At 39.8% G+C, this 18,889-nt stretch overlaps 1 protein-coding gene across 7 annotated transcripts in view; it reads right to left on the reverse strand.

The window, feature by feature from the left end:
- mtss1lb (MTSS I-BAR domain containing 2b) overlaps window positions 1–18,889 on the reverse strand; it is a 265,560-nt gene that overhangs the window by 198,327 nt on the left and 48,344 nt on the right. For all 7 annotated transcript variants that reach the window (XM_028809688.2, XM_051931520.1, XM_028809683.2 and 4 more), the window contains exon 2: window positions 9,342–9,403. In XM_028809688.2, the coding sequence (XP_028665521.1) occupies window positions 9,342–9,403 (62 nt within the window). The remainder of the gene's footprint in view (window positions 1–9,341; window positions 9,404–18,889) is intronic.

Genomic DNA, 18,889 nt, shown 5'->3' on the forward strand with positions numbered 1-18,889 from the left:
TGAACAGTTGTCTATTGCTTTGTAAAGTGTACAATTTTTACAAATAAGATTAATGTTCTCTTCTAAGGGCTCAGCTTGTAAGACAAGTTTGAAATTCTCAACAGTACACCTTGAGTAACTTTTCTCTTATATGATTTTACATGTGAAAATCATTTTTTGCTTTATTTTGCTATCAACATTAAGCAACGCCAATACATGACACACCTAGCCATTAAAAACTGAACACTCTTTAGGTGCTTTCTCTGTTTGTTTGAGATCATTAGTTCATTTGTTTTAATATTTAGTTCACAAAGCAAACTTCCATCAAACCAGAAATGTGTCAATAAACACCCCGTGAGGCGTGTCATGGACTTCTTTCATGGGGCAGATCCAATTTTTTTTCTGGGAAAAAAATCATCATATAGGGTCAACAACAACTGTGTTTGTGCAATGACACATTTGCAATAATTATGTGATTTGTTTACCAAACACAGCTCTATGAACAGAATGCCTATTATGTGATAACATGAGGAGTACATGAACAGCATGCGCTACTTCACATGTTACAGAAAGGACACTTTCGTCTTGGTGACTTTACAGGAGATCGCAAACTCTGCTTAGGGCATAAAGTGATGTGCTTCAATTTCATTTTGAGAGCAGATGTTCAGGCGAGTGTCCTTCCACTGTATGATGATGATTATCTAATTGCCAGCAGTAAAGGCATATCACAACTACCACAGTCAACCCAAATTTGACCTATTTCCTACAATTAGATCGGTCCTGTGTCGGACTGCTCCCATGTTCACTTTGTACAGCACTGAGACTAGTGCTGGGATGTATACCGGTTCATACCAAAAACCATTTTTTATTTTTGTTATGATATGGATTTTTCTTATACCGCAATACCAGTTTAAATTGCCTAAACAACATTCGAAACATGGTGCAACGGGAAACTGTTTAAGGAGGGACCTTTTTCACTGCTACACTGCTAAACACGCATGCAACAGAGTACATGCGTTAGTGGAGGTATTGAGCGGTGAAAATGGACAGAGAACATTCAGAAACTGAAGCTGTAGCAGATTATAAAGTTGAACATGATGACACAGAAGAACTTTTTCAGAAAAAAAGGAGCCGTGTCTGTTCGCTGGAGATACTTTGGTTTTAAAAGGTCGGATGTGGACCAAACAACTACAAATGTTGTCACCAGAGGCATCTTAGCTGCAAACATGCTTTGGTGTACCAGGAATATATGGAACTAAGATTGGCACCCTCCATGTCCTCAGGTAAAACTGAAAAAGCTAGAGGACACTCAAGTCAGATGTTACTTGTCGACAAATTTGCTAGAGGTACTGTCTACGACAAAAAAAAGCAAGCAGTGGATCGAGATAACTAACACCATTACAATCCATATAGCTAACGTGTCAGTGGACAGAGATTGTTAACATTAACAGAAAGTGTAGTTGGTTTACAAAAAATATTTACTATTTATTCCTTTTCTAAGACATGTTCAGTGCAATGCAACTTTTGACAAGCACCTCTAGATATTTTACTAAGTCTAAATGCGTCTTTGGATGGTTGAAAATATGTTGTAAAAATTATAGTTTAAGTTGTTTGCAAAATTTGTTCTATATTTTGACTGCAACTGTCATGAAATGTGATTTGTTCTCCATTAGTGCCACTCCCTTGAAAATTATCACTTTATGGGGTCATGCAAACCTGTATTAATACTTGTGTGCACATTAAAATGTTTTTTTTTTTGTACAATTCTCATGACAGTGGAATAGGTTATTTTTAGCCAGACTACTGCAGTAATGCAGTGGAAAGTGTGGTTAACATCCACTCATGCATGGGAAAAAAATACCGTTGAATACAGTGAAACCAGTATAATTTTGAAAAATACTGTGATATAGAATTTTGGTCATACCGCCCAGGACTAACAGAAACTACCATTTCTAAAGGGTTAAGGTCCACAACAGAATGTGATCGGTTTGTTCACATCTATCTAAATTAACTGGACTATAGGAAAAATTGCTTCACAGTTTGGAACAAATGCTCCAAATGAACAAGGCATGAAAACCCCATTAGACTAATTTATTTTATGCATAATTAACTTAAACTTCAGAGTCTGTCGATAAACACCATGCATTCTTTTTGCATTTTTTTTTCTACATTTTACCTCATAGTCCATTATGAACTATATTCTAAAAATAATTGAACCTCATATTTCATGTATTTACAATGGTATTCCATTATGTTATTTTCTTTTTTATATTTACAAGGCAGCAGGAATTCTGGATCAGTTACATTCCATCACATGCTGCATGTTCACTGCAAGTTCAGGCTTCTTTGATCCAAAGTCAGAGTATCATGCTGCTCGTTGTGCCTCGGGTGGTAACTGTATGAGACCACAACCCAAAAAATAAATAGATAAAAATCTGATTTAGTGCTGTAAAAAAATATTAATCTGTTTAAATTGCTTTCCTCTTCTTGTTTTATACTATATCACAGATGCTCATCTGAGGTTCAATTTCCAGGCTCATTGGAGGAGATTCTGTCTCTGATGGTATCATCTCTTTTTTTTTTCTCCATAACCCTGGGAAACCACCCACTGAGGGCAACTGACTCCGCCCCTTCTGGTATAAAACTCAGGCGCTCCTGGCATGGGTCATTTCATTCTGGAGAGAGCAGATCACAGAACAGAGCTGTACGGAGGAGTACGGACCACACTACAGAACCTTGAACCTGGCCCATTGCATTGCTTTATTATTTTATGTTTAGTTATTATTTTATGCACCATCAGGCACCTGTTTAAAATTCTTTGAACCTGGCAAATTATTAAAAGATATGACCCGGTTGGTGTCCCAACATTATTACTGTGACCAGTGTGTTCCCTTAGTCGATGACAACATATTGTAGCAATAAAGATTAGAACAGTGCATTACAAGAACATCCAATGTAATAAATCAGGGAAGGTTAGAATACACAGCCGGCAAAAAGTATATTATATTATATGGGTTTAAATGGGGCATGAAATAGTTGAAATAGTACACTAACATTTACCAAGACTAAACGTAGCCCATAATTTCATAATACACTTATCACCTGACAAGATACATTGGAAAAATGTTTCAACCATCATCTGCAATGTTTTTCTGCTGCCAACAGCAGTAATTTAAAACTACAACGTAACACCCATTGTCTGCATGGTGCAAGGCTCTCTATCAGCATGTAATGAACCATTACTTCTCTGTTACGTCTCTTTGTACTTTTGGGTTTCTTGGATTGACAGAGGCAAACCGGGAAAAGAAAGAATCGCTCCCTTTTTGGCAGGTTTGGAACACTATCAGATACTGTCAAAGCCAAGTCAAAAAAAAAAACCAAACAAAAAGATGTCATTAAATGAGAGAAGCAAGAAAAGGAGTTCACATCAGACCATCTGAGAGCTGCCAGCGTGTTTGCTTACGTACTGATCTCAATCAGTCTGCCAGACTTTAGGTTGCTACGCAGGCTGTTACGCTAGTGAAAGACACATTACCTTCTACTTACAAGGCACAATTTTACTGTCACACCTCCAGCCAAGTATTTTGCCTTGATAATACTCATTGTGATATTCTTGGCAGTGCCTTAAAATTTATTTAGAGATTCAAAGATGGCATTTGAATCCAAGGATTTCCATACCACATTCACTTCAGAACAGGTCATCCACCAGAAGCTAAGCATGTTCAGGCCCGGCCAGTACTTGTATGGGAGACCACCTAAGAAAAACTTGGGCTGCAGTTGGAAGAGGTGTTGGTGAAGTCAGCAGGGGACATTAATCTGTGGTCAGAATGTGGATCCATCGCTGTGATGGGGTCACTATGCTGTAAATATGGCACCATCCTTGTCCTGACTCTCTGTGGTCATACAAAAAATCCCTGGGCATTCTTCATAAAGAGAAGGGAGTATCCCGATGTCCAGGTTAAATTGCCCTCCATGGCTGAGTCATTTTGGCCCCCTAATCATTCCCAGTCTCTAACTGGTTATCTCTCTGTCTCCACACTTCACCACCTAAAAGCTAATGTGTGGTGAGTGTACTGGCACAAAAATGGCTGCCGTCACATCATCCAGGTGGATGCTACACATTAGTGGTGGTTGAAATGGCTCCCCACTCACTGAAGCGCTTTAAGTAGTGAGAAAAGCGCTATATAGATGTAAAGAACTATTATTATTATTATTAAGGAGACATAGTCAAGGCAATTGCTTATGCAAACATATCACAGGTTACTGTACATAGCATGATGTAAAACTTTAAAAGTATGTAAAGTCTTACACCGTGCTTCCGAAGATCAATACATGATGTTAAGGCTTTTTATTGGTTCTCATAGTGCAACTCATAGGCTACATGTCCAAACTTAAGATTTGTTTTAAGAGTATTTGAATTTAGGATTAAAAAGAATAAGGAGGCAGCATATCAGAGCAATATGTTTCTAGACTGAAGTTCAGTGTTATGATTTAGCAAAGAAGCAGAACAAAATAAAATGCAGTTGTACTGTAAGCCAATTACAGCATGTGAACAATTCTACTTTTATTTTGAGTAGCGACTGCAGAAACAGAAACTGTTCATTCCATTCACTGCATTAAAAGTTATCTACCCATACCCAGTCTTTATTTCTCCTCTTTTTTAAGATTTCAGTACAACTTCTACTTTTTCTTTATTTTCTTCAAACTAAAATGTAACAGTATAAAGGTCTCCTGCCACTCGGTGATACTGGAGCACCCCAGTTGCGATCCAAGATTAAAAAATAAATTGCTTTGGCAGTTAATGGTGCTCAGCAAACAGTTCTCTCATTATTTTAGTTTGAAAGCTTCTACAAATCAGTAACCTCTAAATGACTGCAGGATTTTATTATGGCGAAGTCTTCCTAGTAAGAAAATAGCTTTATAGGTGAGAAGACAATTCACCAAATTTATCTCTCTCTAAAATGACGAAATGTTATACACAGAGTGAGACCCATGGTATCAAAGTATGGTGGACTAAAAATTAAAAACCTTCAAAAATAAATCTTACTGCCAATTAAGCCAGAAATGTAGGGTGGTTCCCTTATAAAAAAGGTACATAAAAAGACAACCACAGACAATAACATGAAGATTTTCTAACAAGCTCTTGTTTTTTCTGGTTTTATTTTAGGTCACAGCCTTTTCCGGGTGATGGAGGTCAGTAGGGTTTCAAATATGAATGTCGTGTGTGGGGAAAACATGTTACATGTGTTAAAAATAAATTTAAGTCATTGTAAAGGAAAAGACATTCTGTTAGACAAAGAGTACACTTTGGCATATGAAGACATAAGTGGACAAAAATAAACAAAGCACTGCCATTGGCTGCATGTGGTCTCTGCTGTTCATAGCTATGATGATACAGTACAAGGAAATGAGCGGCTGAAAGAATTAGCAACTAGAATATCCATTTGAGCTAAATGGTGTGCCATCACACCCAGGTAAGGAAGGTGAAAGGACCAAACTCCTGTTAAGTGAGGTCCTCATATTGTTGATAATGAAGAACCAAAGGGGATGTCGATTTCTGTAGTCAATACATCTAAAACAGGCAGTATGGTGTAGTGGTTAAGGCTTTGGACTACAAATCCTGAGGTTGTAGATTCAGATTCCGCTACTGACGCTGTGTGACCATGAGCAAGTCACTTCACCTGCCAGGGCTCCAATTGGAAAACCAAAAGAAATGTAACCGATTGTATCATAAATATTGTAAGCTGCCTTGGATAAAGGCGTCAGCCAGTTAATTAAATGTCAATGTAAAAGAGTATATGTGCCTAAAGACAGTGATCCCACCGCAGCACAACCACATACCAACGAGAAGGCTGCATAATATTCAACTTCTAGCTACATGGAAGATAAAAGATGGCAGTAGAGGAGCAAAATCCTTATGTTAACGTGTTCATGGTGTGAGAGAGTGGAGGTGTGTTGCATGTTGTTGAGCAGGCAAGTTAAGAATTTCACTTTATTGTAGTATATGTAACAATATGGCTACTGCTACAGATGAAGACATTACTGAAAAAGTCAAACAACACAATTCTAGTTTTAATCAGGTTGACAGCTTTAGTGATGAATAATCATTCACATGTTAGTGGCTGAACAGCCCTAAATAATCAAAGGACAACCAACAGAAACACCTGGTGAACCCGCAGCCTCAAAGGGAATTCATTGTATAGGCTGCTTCCAGATCTGCTACTAGTGGGTCAGAGTGAGACACACAACTAGGAGAAACAGCATGGGAAGTATGTGGAGAGTCTCACTGCAGGGTTGTGCAGAGCCAAGCCTCACTCGTTCAAAATTGTCAAGAAGGAGGAACAAGTCAAAAACAATTACCTTTACAGTTTATTGCACGGTACATTCACACACCAACTTCTAGAGCAAAAACATTAATTACACAATTGAACCTTGGACCTGAAAGAAATCAGATTATTCTGAAAGAAATTAAGCAGAAAACATCCCAGCTAGGAATCAATGTGGGGTCCAAATGCTGCAGCAGTAGCAGGTAGCAGTTATTTTTATATCTGAGCTCTTTTTGGCTCCAGATTTGAAACCAGCTGGAGATGCTCTATCGCTATATAAATAAATAAATAAAAACACATTATGTCAGGCCCTCCAAAGCGAATGTCATCAGCTTGCACTAAAATTTCATTTTTGCAACCAGAGATTTCATTCTCTTCAGAAATATTTTTTCAAGTTAAATGGAAATAAAAAAGATATTATCTGAAAGGTGTTGGTGAAAATTGCTAAAACTGTTAGTAAGAGGACAAAAAAGTTAATACAAGAAAGGTAATAAGAGTATTCAGGGTCTTGGTCTGTCTTAAGAAAATTCAGTATTATCAAGTGAGTAAAAGCCGTAACTGGAGGGAACAGAAAATGAGGTCATCAAAGAAATTGTAGGCATAAATATAAGCATTTTTTATATACAGTATATATATATATATATATATATATATATATATATATATATATATATATATATATATATATATATATATATATATTTGCAGTTGGAGTACCACAAAGGGAGAAAAATGAAATCACGTATCATAAAGTACTTTTTATTCCTGAGCTTTCAACCCCTGCCAGGGGACTTCATCAGAGGATAATGCTGAAGACCCCTGGTAGGGGTTGAAAGCTCAGGAATAAAAACTACTTTATGATACGTGATTCATTTTTCTCCCTTTGTGGATCTCCAACTGCAAATATGCAAACCGTACCACAGACCTTCTCTTCCATATATATATATATATATATATATATATATATATATATATATATATATATATATATATATGTATATGTTTTGACTGCCACCATCTTGGCTACGACTGGAAGTGCTCTCCGTTTAGAGGGTCGTTAGATACCAAGAGACGGTGTCAGGGCATCCCTTTCTTGTCTTGTTGTTTCAGGGTGCAGATGTGGACCTGGTTATGTTGATTCCCAGCCTGGAGGAAACCAGCTCTAGCAGGACCATTAAGGCTCAACTGAGGGAGGGGCAGTGTGACGTACAGGCCCAGCCTGGACACCTCTATGTTGAAAAAATATTTCTGGAGCATTGCCTCCCCCGAAGTGTTAAAGGGCAGCCCACCCTGGTACTACAGGTTTGGAGCATGGAAGCGCAACCCTGTTGGGACCAATGGACACCACCAGGGGGCGCCTGGAGAACTGTTGAGCCCTTTGATGCAGCACTGCTGCCACACCTGCCAGAAATAGGTCAACAAGCACCTGGTGTCTTTCTGGGTGCCTTATCAAAGGAGCTAGCTGCCAATGTTCTGAGAGCCAGAGTCGGGTGGGAGAAGACGAGGCTCGTCAGGAGGAGCAGAGCAGAGCGAAGTGGAGAGAAAGAGAAGAAGAAAAGGTTGTGTGCTGAACTGTATTTAGTGCTTGTGACTGTGCTGTACCGGTGGGAAATGAGTAAAGGTGTTTCCCACAGGAAGGAAAAGGAAAATAAAAATTATGTGTGCTTGCACTTGTGTCTAACGTCTGTCTTTGTTGGGTTGGGGCAGCAGGTGCACCTCCTGGTGGTCCACTATATATATATATATATATATATATATATATATATATATAGTGTAGAAGATCATCACGGCTACAAACAGACACCAAGGACACACGATGTCCAAACAAACACGTTTATTAATTATTTTCTTCTTTTATACAGCACAACACAGCCACAATAAACTCACACGGCTCAGTTCTTTTTCTACTCTCTTTTCTTCTGCCACCTCCACTCCTCTCTTCCAAGCTCCGTCCACTTCCACACGACTGCGGCACCCTTAATGGAGTGAGGCGGCCCCTTTTATAGTGCACCAGGAAGTGCTCCAGGTGCTTCCCGATTAACCTCCAGCAGCACTTTCAGGTGTGGCAGAGGCGCTGCTCATGAATCCAGCTCCTCTTTAAGCAGCACTTCCGGTTGTGGCAGAAGTGCTGCAGATCTTGTTTCCAGAGCTGTCCAGGCGCCCCCTGGTGGTGGCCACGAACCCCAACAGGTTTGAGCTTCTAAGTCCCAAGCTTGTGGCCCCGATGCATCCCAGGGGGGCTGCCCTCTCATGTCCCGGGGTATAAATTGCCCTTCTCCTGGTTCTCTGCTCCTCCAGGTCTTCCAGTAGGGCATGATCCCCGGCCGTGCATCACAATATATATAGATATGGAGGGAGGCCCCAGTCAGTTTCTTCATTACACATGACTCCAATAGCTATGGGACAGAAGTAATAAGACGTGCCAGTTATACTACCAATAGTCTCTCATGTAGCTCTGTCACACTCACTAATTTTACAATGGAATTATTGCTGTGGTGTTCTGGGCCTTTAAGGACAGAAAAAAACAACAAGGAGACTTCCATTATGATGTTCTTGGTTCAGAATGAGGTTAGCACTGGCCCAAAAGGTGATTCCCAGGAGACTGAAAATGCGGATACAGTTTGGGACTTCAGAGACTGTTCTGCCCTTCGAGACACTGAACTTGGAGTGAGGAGGAGGATAGCTGGAGCGGAGGCACCACAGGAGGGAGGAAGTGAGGTGAGACAACAGAGTTTGAACTGTTTATTGAAATGAGAAAGTGTTTTAGGTAGTAAAAAACCAGGATGACCAGGGTGTTGGTTTCTTATTTGTTTGTTACTTGAGGTGTTACTATAACCCATCTCTTCCTTGTACTTACAACTTTGTACTTACTGGGCTACTTAGAATTATCTGAAATTGGGGATAACACAGGAGTGTATCCTACATGGTGCTTTATAACAGCTTTTTATGCATTTGTTGATGCATTCTATGGTTTTCTTACTAATTGTTAGGCTCATGAGGTAGTTTAGCAGTTGCCAGAAAACAGGAATGCCTTACCTTAATTGGGAATGTAGTTTCGTTGCCTTGGCATTGAAGTCTTCCCAGATGGGGTAGGAACTCTACAAAAGAACAAAAAGATACAATTTGTATGGAACAGGGAACAATTCATAGGCAGACATTTCCCCATTTACTGAGACAAACGATATGCATTATATTTACTTATGTGAAATTTAAACAATAAGAAGGGAGACCTTTCTCAGTTTACTGAAACAAATGATATGCATCATATTTACTCATCTGAAATTTAAACAATAAAGGTGCGTGCCACACATTCAACAGAGTAACACAGAATATCACACACTTTACCTATTGCTGCATGCCTACAGCAGATAAATGACAAATAATTCATTTATGACATTGTTTCCTGAAGCCCTTATCTCCATGTTGTCCATCACAGGTTTATTCAGTAGGGCTCACTCGGCTGATATGCCTGGTTTGGTTTTCCATTCGTGTTCCCATTCACACACAGGTTGCTCCCAATGCACTGCAGTTCATAGTTTAGGACCCGGCTTCTTGTGTTTGTGTAGCAGCCAAAGAACATCTTCTTTTATAATACCAACCCTTCACTCATTAGTGGAAATCAGTGGTCAGGGACCACCCATGGCTTCAGGATTACTAGCTTCACAATCAGTGCATCATTCTTATTTTTATCTGATCTCATTGTCATATTGCAAATAAATTAATAAATATTTATATTCTTTGCCATGGCTCTCCATGCTTACAATTCTTTGCTTATTTCGTTTTAATTTATTCTGTTCTACAGAGTTTGCTCCCTTCAGTGTATTCAGATGCTGAGGATTAACAATGCACAGGGCAGACACAGGTACAAACAACACAAATACTAAAGTACAATACAATGACTAACTTCACTGTCATTGTCACTTGTTAACTCATTAATAAATGCTTCTTACAAATGAGCAGAATGTAGTACTGAAGTGAGTGCCCACTCGTAGTCAGCATTTGGATATGATTGAAGGAATAAACTCTAGAGAAACAGGTAAATTAAAAGAAAATGGCAACGGAAATTTAAGCAATTAATTTTGGTAGAAGGACACATATTTCAGAATTTCTTAGAATAAGAGGATGAAAAAGTTCAGCTCACTAAATATTGAGATCAACTAAAACTAAAAGTGATACACTGATGGTGAAACTGGTTGGAATAAAAGCCGACAGCCAGCATTGAAAACATGTTAAGCTTCGACCCCCTACAACCAACACCATCACTGAGACAAGCACTTGGGTGCCATAAAATGTAACACAGTTTAACTGAGAATTTTTGTGTTCAGCACATGAGGCTCTTATTGGATCCAAAGTGAAAACTGGCAACTCCAGAAAGATAATGTTTTATTCGCAAAAAGACCAAGAGATAGAGCTTTTGAGATGAAAAAGCCAATAAACTGTCAGTAGACACAGTAAGGGCTCAAAAGCAAAAAAATATCTTTCTATTATAATAAAAAAAATCCTGGGACAAGATGAGGCTTTTTAGCCTGGGATGAAACGTGACTTTTTCAGAGAGATACTTTCACTTCCTGAGAGATGAGACTTTGTGCCACGAGATTTAACCAAGCCCGGGGCTGGAAATAAAAGACAAAGAGTAGATGACAAAGTAGAACGTCGTAAAGAATTCAAAAACGTTGGCGCGATACACATGCAGAGCAAGTTAAAGATAATGAAAGTACTGAAATTCGAAAGTCTCAAAAAAATGATAGTAAAGATCACATTAGCACAAACAAATGGAAATTAATACTTGGTGAAATAACGGAACAGTGAAAGGAGATTGAATATATTGTTCGGATTTAAACTTTAAGTCAGAGACTTGTAGATCGTCTAATTTGTTTTGCCATCATGGAAATGCAGTGTTTCTTTCCAATGAAGAGGCGTATCTGCAAGAATTAAAAGATTTGTTGTTTGGTGCAAAGGACATCTACATAAGTGAGCGGCAGAGACTAGAAGTGCCTGGCGCGTAGAGCAGGCCCAGGAGGGTGGCGAGCAAAGCGAGCAGGGGGCGAAGCACCCTAGTATCACAAAACATGAGACACAAAACCAAAACTTTAATCAAAAGAATAGAAGCAAGAGGTCCTAAGCATAACTACAATTACTTTCTATAACTAACTTTTTTTGCTTGTCTGAATTCAAAAACTGGATGTTGGGTGATGCAAACCAACATCCTATATTGTGTTAGCATGATGGTGTCACATCATTGGTGATGGTGGACCAGCCAACTGACAATGGAGGCCAGATCCAATAACAAAATGGTGGTAACCATAGCAAAACAGCAACTAAAATGGGATTGTGGTGATCATAAAGAAAGTAATGGTAAAAAAATTACAATTAGAAAATCATACCATTAAAGCAGAAAACAGCACAGAAAAAATCCAGTTTGAAAAGGTGTTAATAGACCCCTCTATGAGATCTTCGTCATGGTGGCAAATAAGCTTGTTGTAAATTATAATGGTCAATGTGGTCTTGGTTACAATACATTATCCACAGGCAATAAGCCTAAGTGACATAAAGGAAATTGCGGATTCTGGGTACACTGCTCAAGTCAAATCAAGTCAAGTTGGGGAGCATGCACTAGTACAGCTGCCACACCCACTACATGACGAAACAACTCGGAATCCCAGTTTGCAACCCCCCCAGGCAGACACGCGGTCCAGTCCCACCGTCCCGAAATGACCCTCTATCTGCCGCAGCCAGGTGTTACATGGGCGATCCCTTGGCCTGGTCCAGCCACTCAGGTCCCCAACATTGAGGATCTTACGAGCTGGACCACCCTCAGGGAAATGCGACACATGGCCGTAGTGCCGAAACTGACGCTCCCTCACAATGCAGGTAATGTGCATCATTCGGGATTCCATGAGCAACCGCTCATTCGACACAAAGTCAAACCAACGGTACCCAAGGATTTCCCGGAGGGACACAGTACCAAAGGAGTCCAGTCTTCGTCTTCATCGTACATTGCTCGCTACATTAAAATTTGATCAAATATATCTGAGAAACTTCATATATTTGTTCATATAGGTTCTTTCTTTAGCAGACTTAGGACAGACTGCACAAGAAACACACAACACAACAGAAATAAATGATTAAAATCATTTAATCCACTACTTTAATTCTGAGATCATCAATGTTAAAGAACTGAGTTTTCTGCTTCTTGAAGAAAAAACAAGTTGGAAATAAGCAGCATATTTTATTATCCATATCTTCAAAACTGCTGTCTAACCAAAACCAGTTTCAATAACCGGACTTGTAGGAAACGTCAAAATCATGGGCTACTGTAGACCCACCGAACAATTCATTTTCAGAAATTTTCCTTGCCACCACCCAGGGCAGTCACTCTATGGAGCGTCCAAGAAGCTTTGATCACATGCATTCTGCATATGGAGGCTTCTGTTCAACTATACTTAGGGCTGCCTGCAACAGAAACACTGTGCTTATAAATTCTTTTCATTTGGAGACACCAAGGAGCCCAGGAACTCCACTGAGTGTCTGACGAGGCACCACTTGGCTTGGTGATTACAAACACACCACACGTTAAATTTTAATGACGTAGTCCTCGGCACAACTAACTTCCTAAGTGCTCTGTTGCTGTGGTGGTACTGTGCTTGCTAACAGATCCACACTCGATCATCTTCATCCTCCTCACTCTGCGGAACTCTCCTTTTTTTCCATGTAAACATCATTTTTAAAAAAAGAAATCAGCTGGAATCAGCAGCCTCAGAAACAGATGTTATAAATTACTTCACCGCAAAATAAAACTGCTACCAAGATCTTTCATTAATATAACCTCCTCCGCCTTGGTGTCTATTTAAAATGCATGCTGGAATTTTCATTTTGAAATCTCAGCAGGCTACCCTCTGTTTAGCTTGAAGTTCTGTTCATTTCAGGTACAAGTGCCTTCGCATTCCATGTTGTCTGCAAAAGAACTGCAGCTTATGTGCAACAGAGGTGAAATCTAGGGCCTGAAAATGGTCCTTTAACATAAACTAGTACCATCACGCTTCTGTTTTTGCCTTTTCTTTGTTAAATTTGAAATGGAATACAAAAGTAAGGCTATTAGCTGGACGAACTAAACTTGTTTATAGATTAGATAAATAATCATACCTTGACTGAAGGTAACTCCTTTGCAACAGTCTCCCTTCATTTGAGCCCTGTGTGTGTGTACAGAAGCTGGACTTAAACAACAGGAATGGCTCTGACTTGCTGTGTGACCCTGAGGAAGTTACTTAATCTGTCTGTGCAGAAGGAGGGATTGTAATGAATGTAAACAATTTCATTACATTATTATACTTTATACCTATACTTTATTTCTCCCCAAGATGAAATTAAAATTTTACAGAAGCTTCCAATAAATAAATAAAAACAAATAATAACCCCCTGCGGTGGGCTGGCACCCTGCCCTGGGTTTGTTTCCTGCCTTGTGCCCTGTGTTGGCTGGGATTGGCTCCAGCAGACCCCCATGACCCTGTAGTTAGGATATAGCGGATTGGATAATGGATGGATGGATAATATCCCCCTCAAACACACATAAGAGCTTCTGGCTTGGATAAGAGATATCTGCTGCTTTTAATAACAGGGTTATTGGTGACATTAAGACCTGCTCAGATTGTACCACAGGTTTAAATCCAAAGTCAGATTATATATACATGTATACATTTGGATAGTGCTGGTCCGGCTTATAGGGCCCACGATTGGAGCACGCTGATAGACATTTGTTTATTATTTGAACTCAGCAGCATTCAGAATGTTTCATCATTAAGATATTGGTACCGAGTGAATCATTTCTGTTGATGACGTAACTCGTATCCCTGAGCAGTCCACATTTCCACGTCAGGATCACGCATTCACTTTTCCCATTGGGATTAATAAAGTATCTATCTATCTATCTAATGGCATTGTGCTCCTTTTTTCACTATTCGCTCATTCAAATAAATCTCCAGTTCCCCGCCTGCCTTTTCCATTCAGTCTGATGAAACCTGTCCAGTGTCTGAAATAGGAGGTGTAGGCCAGTACTCCACAACCCAACATGCCACAGTACCATCAGCCAGTTATTACATATGACATGCAAATACAGTAGACTCTCACAAACCATTTATCAGTTACTAAAGAAGAGCTTCTCAAATGATGATGGCTTACAGCAGTTAAATATACATAAAGTTAAGCATAGCAATATTAAAATCCTTTACACCTACACCCACAGAACATATTCTATGTGTCACAACTGAGATGTTCTTGAGTGTGTCCACATTCTTTTTTTATATTAATTTGGAATATCTTTTAACAGTTACTTTGCCTGAATTCTTTCTTCACGTTTGCATTTCGGTACTTAAGGTGTTGAGCAGGTAACATTAAAAGGTAGCGACAGCGGCAGGAGAGGCCTCTGCCACCCTTGGTGCTGCACTAAGCACCAATGTATGCCATCATGAGTGTCATTTTGTGTAAACACAGATGGTAAGCACATCTCAACTGTCAGATCTTTGTGTAGGCAAGTGGGAACAGTGCTGGAGTTTAAAAAAACAAACATATTTTTATTATTTTACTCTGCCTGAAAGTGTTTAGAAAATTCAAAAGGTGAAGTTGGGATTTCAATTTAGGATGACTACAGTACACATTTCCCACTACAGACCTAGTTCTTTATTTGTTTGGACACTTTTTTTTAATTTCAAACTACCTGATTTTGGTTAGTCAAGAGAAAAATAAAATAATTAGCAATCTGGTGAATAAAAAGCAAAATTATTATTCATATACATTTTGTAAGCCATTCAGACTGTGATAACATATTTTGCCTCATGTTACTGCTTCACAGTAGACCACATTTGCAACATTCACTCACCAGCACTGACTCACTGCATGACCCCGAGCACTCCAGGTGTACATGATACACAGTGGAGGTACCAGGGTGGACCTGGAGGGAGGGTGGTTCCTTACCCAGATGGGAGGCCATAATGGAAGGATGGATAGGCATCCTGGACAGTGTAGTTGTGGATACCTTTCCTGGCTGGGAAGATATAACAGAAGGGCAGGGAAGGACAGTCTCTTGGGGCCATGCAGTCCCCCAGTATGTCAGATGATAGCATTGCTCAGTCAGAGTTCTCATTTGTACACCCGCAGGGCTGTCCATCCATATGTTTCCTGTTTGGCCTCCCGTCTGATTAAGGAGCCATCCTCCCTTCTGGTTGAGATGCCAGTCTGTCCACTTTGGCACCTACAACATTCAGGTTTGTAGTCATATGTGCAGAGTACAGTGGAATTCTAATTTGCACGTCTGACCAAGACAAGCTATCGCTCACTGCCACTCTCCAGTGCCAGATTTGTCAGAATGGGACTTTATCCTGAAACCTCAAGATTCTTTCTTTGTCAAAAGTGATTTGCTCAAAAACTGAAAATCTCAGAGAATCAAGTATACAATTGCACTGCACCTCCGTGAATGCAAAGAGCCTTGTGACCAGTTACTGGTGCCAACTGAACATCCTTCAGTTTGAACTGACTTGCCTTTGAAGATTCAGAGCCCTGAATTATTTCTCATCCACCTAACCAGTACTCAAACAGTCAGGAGATGTAAAGCAAATAACATCAAACTTTGCTTAGTTTGAGTTAGGGGAAGTGAAGCCAAGTTAGGGTTAGGATTTCTGCCTTTTGGTTTATGTTGTCGGTATTCTGCATTGCACTTCTGTTTTGGTTACTCGGCTTGCCTGGCTTTTCTAGTTTTGGACTACTTTGTCTGCTCCCTAATGGCTCTTTTCCATTTTTAAAAATGGGTTTCTCCTTTAGAGCATTGGCACTCACGTGCTGTCTCTCATCAATCATAACAGTTTCTAGTTGACAGACTTGCCAATGGGCACAAGATATGGTCAAGCTTATGCTGTTCACACTGAAATAAAACTTGTTAAAAAAAAAAAAAGGTTGCCAAACAATTTGCTATGAATTTCTGCACACATTGAAAGCCCAACATGCACTGATAAGAAGCAAATATGCCAAACAGCCAAAACACACTGTAATAGGAGACCATGTAGCCAGCTTTCTAAAAGGACAACTTTGGCCTGTTTATATCACATTCTTACAAAAATAGCAAAAGGAGCCTGAAAACAGGCGTCAACTGAAAAGCACTGCATTAATACATGGATGTAAGATGGTGAGATTTCAGTATCCTCACATCACCTGCTCCCTTGTTTTCATTTCATTTCAGTTTCCAACGTGGGCCATCTTAATTCACAAATCTGGCAGCTCAGTAACGGTGCATCACTTGAATGCATTTTGGGCCAATCAAGAATTGACTGTTTTCTCACAAAGCACAACACTTACTTCACCCTTTCCTGTTATTCAAATGCTACCCATTTGATATGTTTCAAAGGAGAGAGTTTTAGCTTCCAGCATATAATGTACAGTGCTTCTAAATCACACATTTAATGAACCAATTTCACCTAACCCTTTAATAACCTCAAAAATCAAAGTATCTTCCTTGTCTCCCAGCTGCATCTGCTGGTAGCCATTATTTTATTCCCACTTGGCAAGATCAGAGCGGAGCATGGCACAGCAGGGGATTTACTTATTTCACGTAAAGTAATGTTTCTGTTAAAATTCATGCACACTCGAGCACATTCATTTGCATCTTTTCAGAATGCCTGCTAAGGTTTGGCTTTTTTTAAAAATCTGCAAAAATGAAAAATATGAAGCATGTTTGGCAGGGATGTGTCAATGCTATTTTTTTTTTTTTGGTTGTTAAGTGTGTAACAGTTTTTTGCCTAAATCCAGCTGACAGCAAGTGACAGTTGTACATACACAGCAGGCCTCCAGAGCTGGAGAAGGAATCAGCAGCCAAAATCATGAAGGAACCCTTTTTTTTGTAACAAAAGAAGCTAAAGTGCACTTCTCCATGATAATTGATTTAATTACAGCAATCTACTATTCTACGTACAATCATTCACATGACTTCTTTTTATTTAAGGTGGAAAATGGGGAGTTAAGAACATCATTTGATATAAAGAATATTAGCAACTGCAAAAACCTTGTGCTACCAAGTTGAATTGATTCATTTTTATCTGACATAGTTCCTTTCCAAGTGTCCCATAGTGTCTGGCATATCAGTTCATTCTGTTTCATTACCAACTTTTCCAATTCAAGATACAAGGAGTCAAGGAAATGGCACTAGATGGGCTGCAAGAATACAATGGCAGGAACAATGCTAGAGTAACAAAATAAATTAAACACAGTCAGACAGTTACAAGGAGGCATTCAAACATTTAACCTAACAGTTGATTTCCATTTTGGATTAAGGAGTAGTAGAGCCCTTTCCACACAGGACAGGATACAAGTGTATCCTAAGACACAAGTGCGCACACACCAAACAACAACAGTAGGCCAGTTTAGTCATCACACAACTAAAATAGCAAAAGTATGACTAAAAACATCATTATGACCATTTACCACAAAATGATTAGTCCTCATGAACACTTCTGAAAGTATATCAAGATGGCTGACACAGTCTCACAGTCCTCAGTGCACAGCTCCACAAGTCTGGATTCAGTTTCCACAGGTCTGCCCGTCTGTGTGGAGTAGTGCTGGATCAGTACTACAATTCTGGGAGTTTAAACAAATAAAGGATAACTCACCAAAACCTGGCTCTATTCTGCTTTGGCCCCCACTGGCCCTAACACATGAGGATTCAGCAACCCGACTGCCACACTTCCCCACTTCTGTCCAAGGCCACGCTCACAGGCCAATAGGTCTCAGGAACAGGGGAATGTAGAATACGGAGCTTCCCAGGGTGCTAGATTTGCAGCCTCCTCTGCAGTCTGCGACTTCCTGGAGAGCGTGTTCCTCTCACATTCGTGAAATTAATTAAAACAGCATAGACTTCACTGCAGGTTAACATTATTTAGTATGAAGATTTGCATCACACTTTACAGAATCACAACAGTTAGGCTTGACCTAACTTGTGTTTGTGTCTGTTCATCAAACAAGCGCAGGAAACTGTCCTTTGTGAATTCGCTTGGTGTGAAGATGGCTCCTTTGTTGAGATGTGCTTTGTAACAGCATTAGCAAAGTGGCGCTCTAATATCTTCAGTTTCAACTTTTTTATTTGCCTTACTAGGGGGCTTCACCCCCTGCTTGCTTCGCTCGTCAACCTCTCCACCAACAACCCCCACACCCGCCTCTGCTACGCACGGTTGTGAATATGGGGCTGAAAGAGATGCGGTCACTCCTCCCAAACTCCTCTTAAATGGTGATACAATGGGAAACAAATACAGTTTTTTATTACCTCCTCTTTGCTCGATCAGCTGCTGGCTTGCTGCTGCTGCCGTGCCGCGTGATCTGCATTTTGAACGTTTAAAAGCCTGTACAGCAGCTGTCCTTTTGTCTCACTGCCTTGTCTCTCTTCTCCCCCAGACGTCCTGAAACACTATTCGATCTCTTTTCGCTGTTCTGTTATTTCACCGAGTAATATTTTCCATTTCTTTGTGCTAATGCGATCTTTACTCTCATTTTGAATTTTCCTACTTCCATTATCTCTCACCTGCTCTGCATGTGTATCACGGGACTTGCTT

Source organism: Erpetoichthys calabaricus, chromosome 9, assembly GCF_900747795.2.
Source record: "Erpetoichthys calabaricus chromosome 9, fErpCal1.3, whole genome shotgun sequence".
NCBI lineage: Eukaryota > Metazoa > Chordata > Cladistia > Polypteriformes > Polypteridae > Erpetoichthys > Erpetoichthys calabaricus.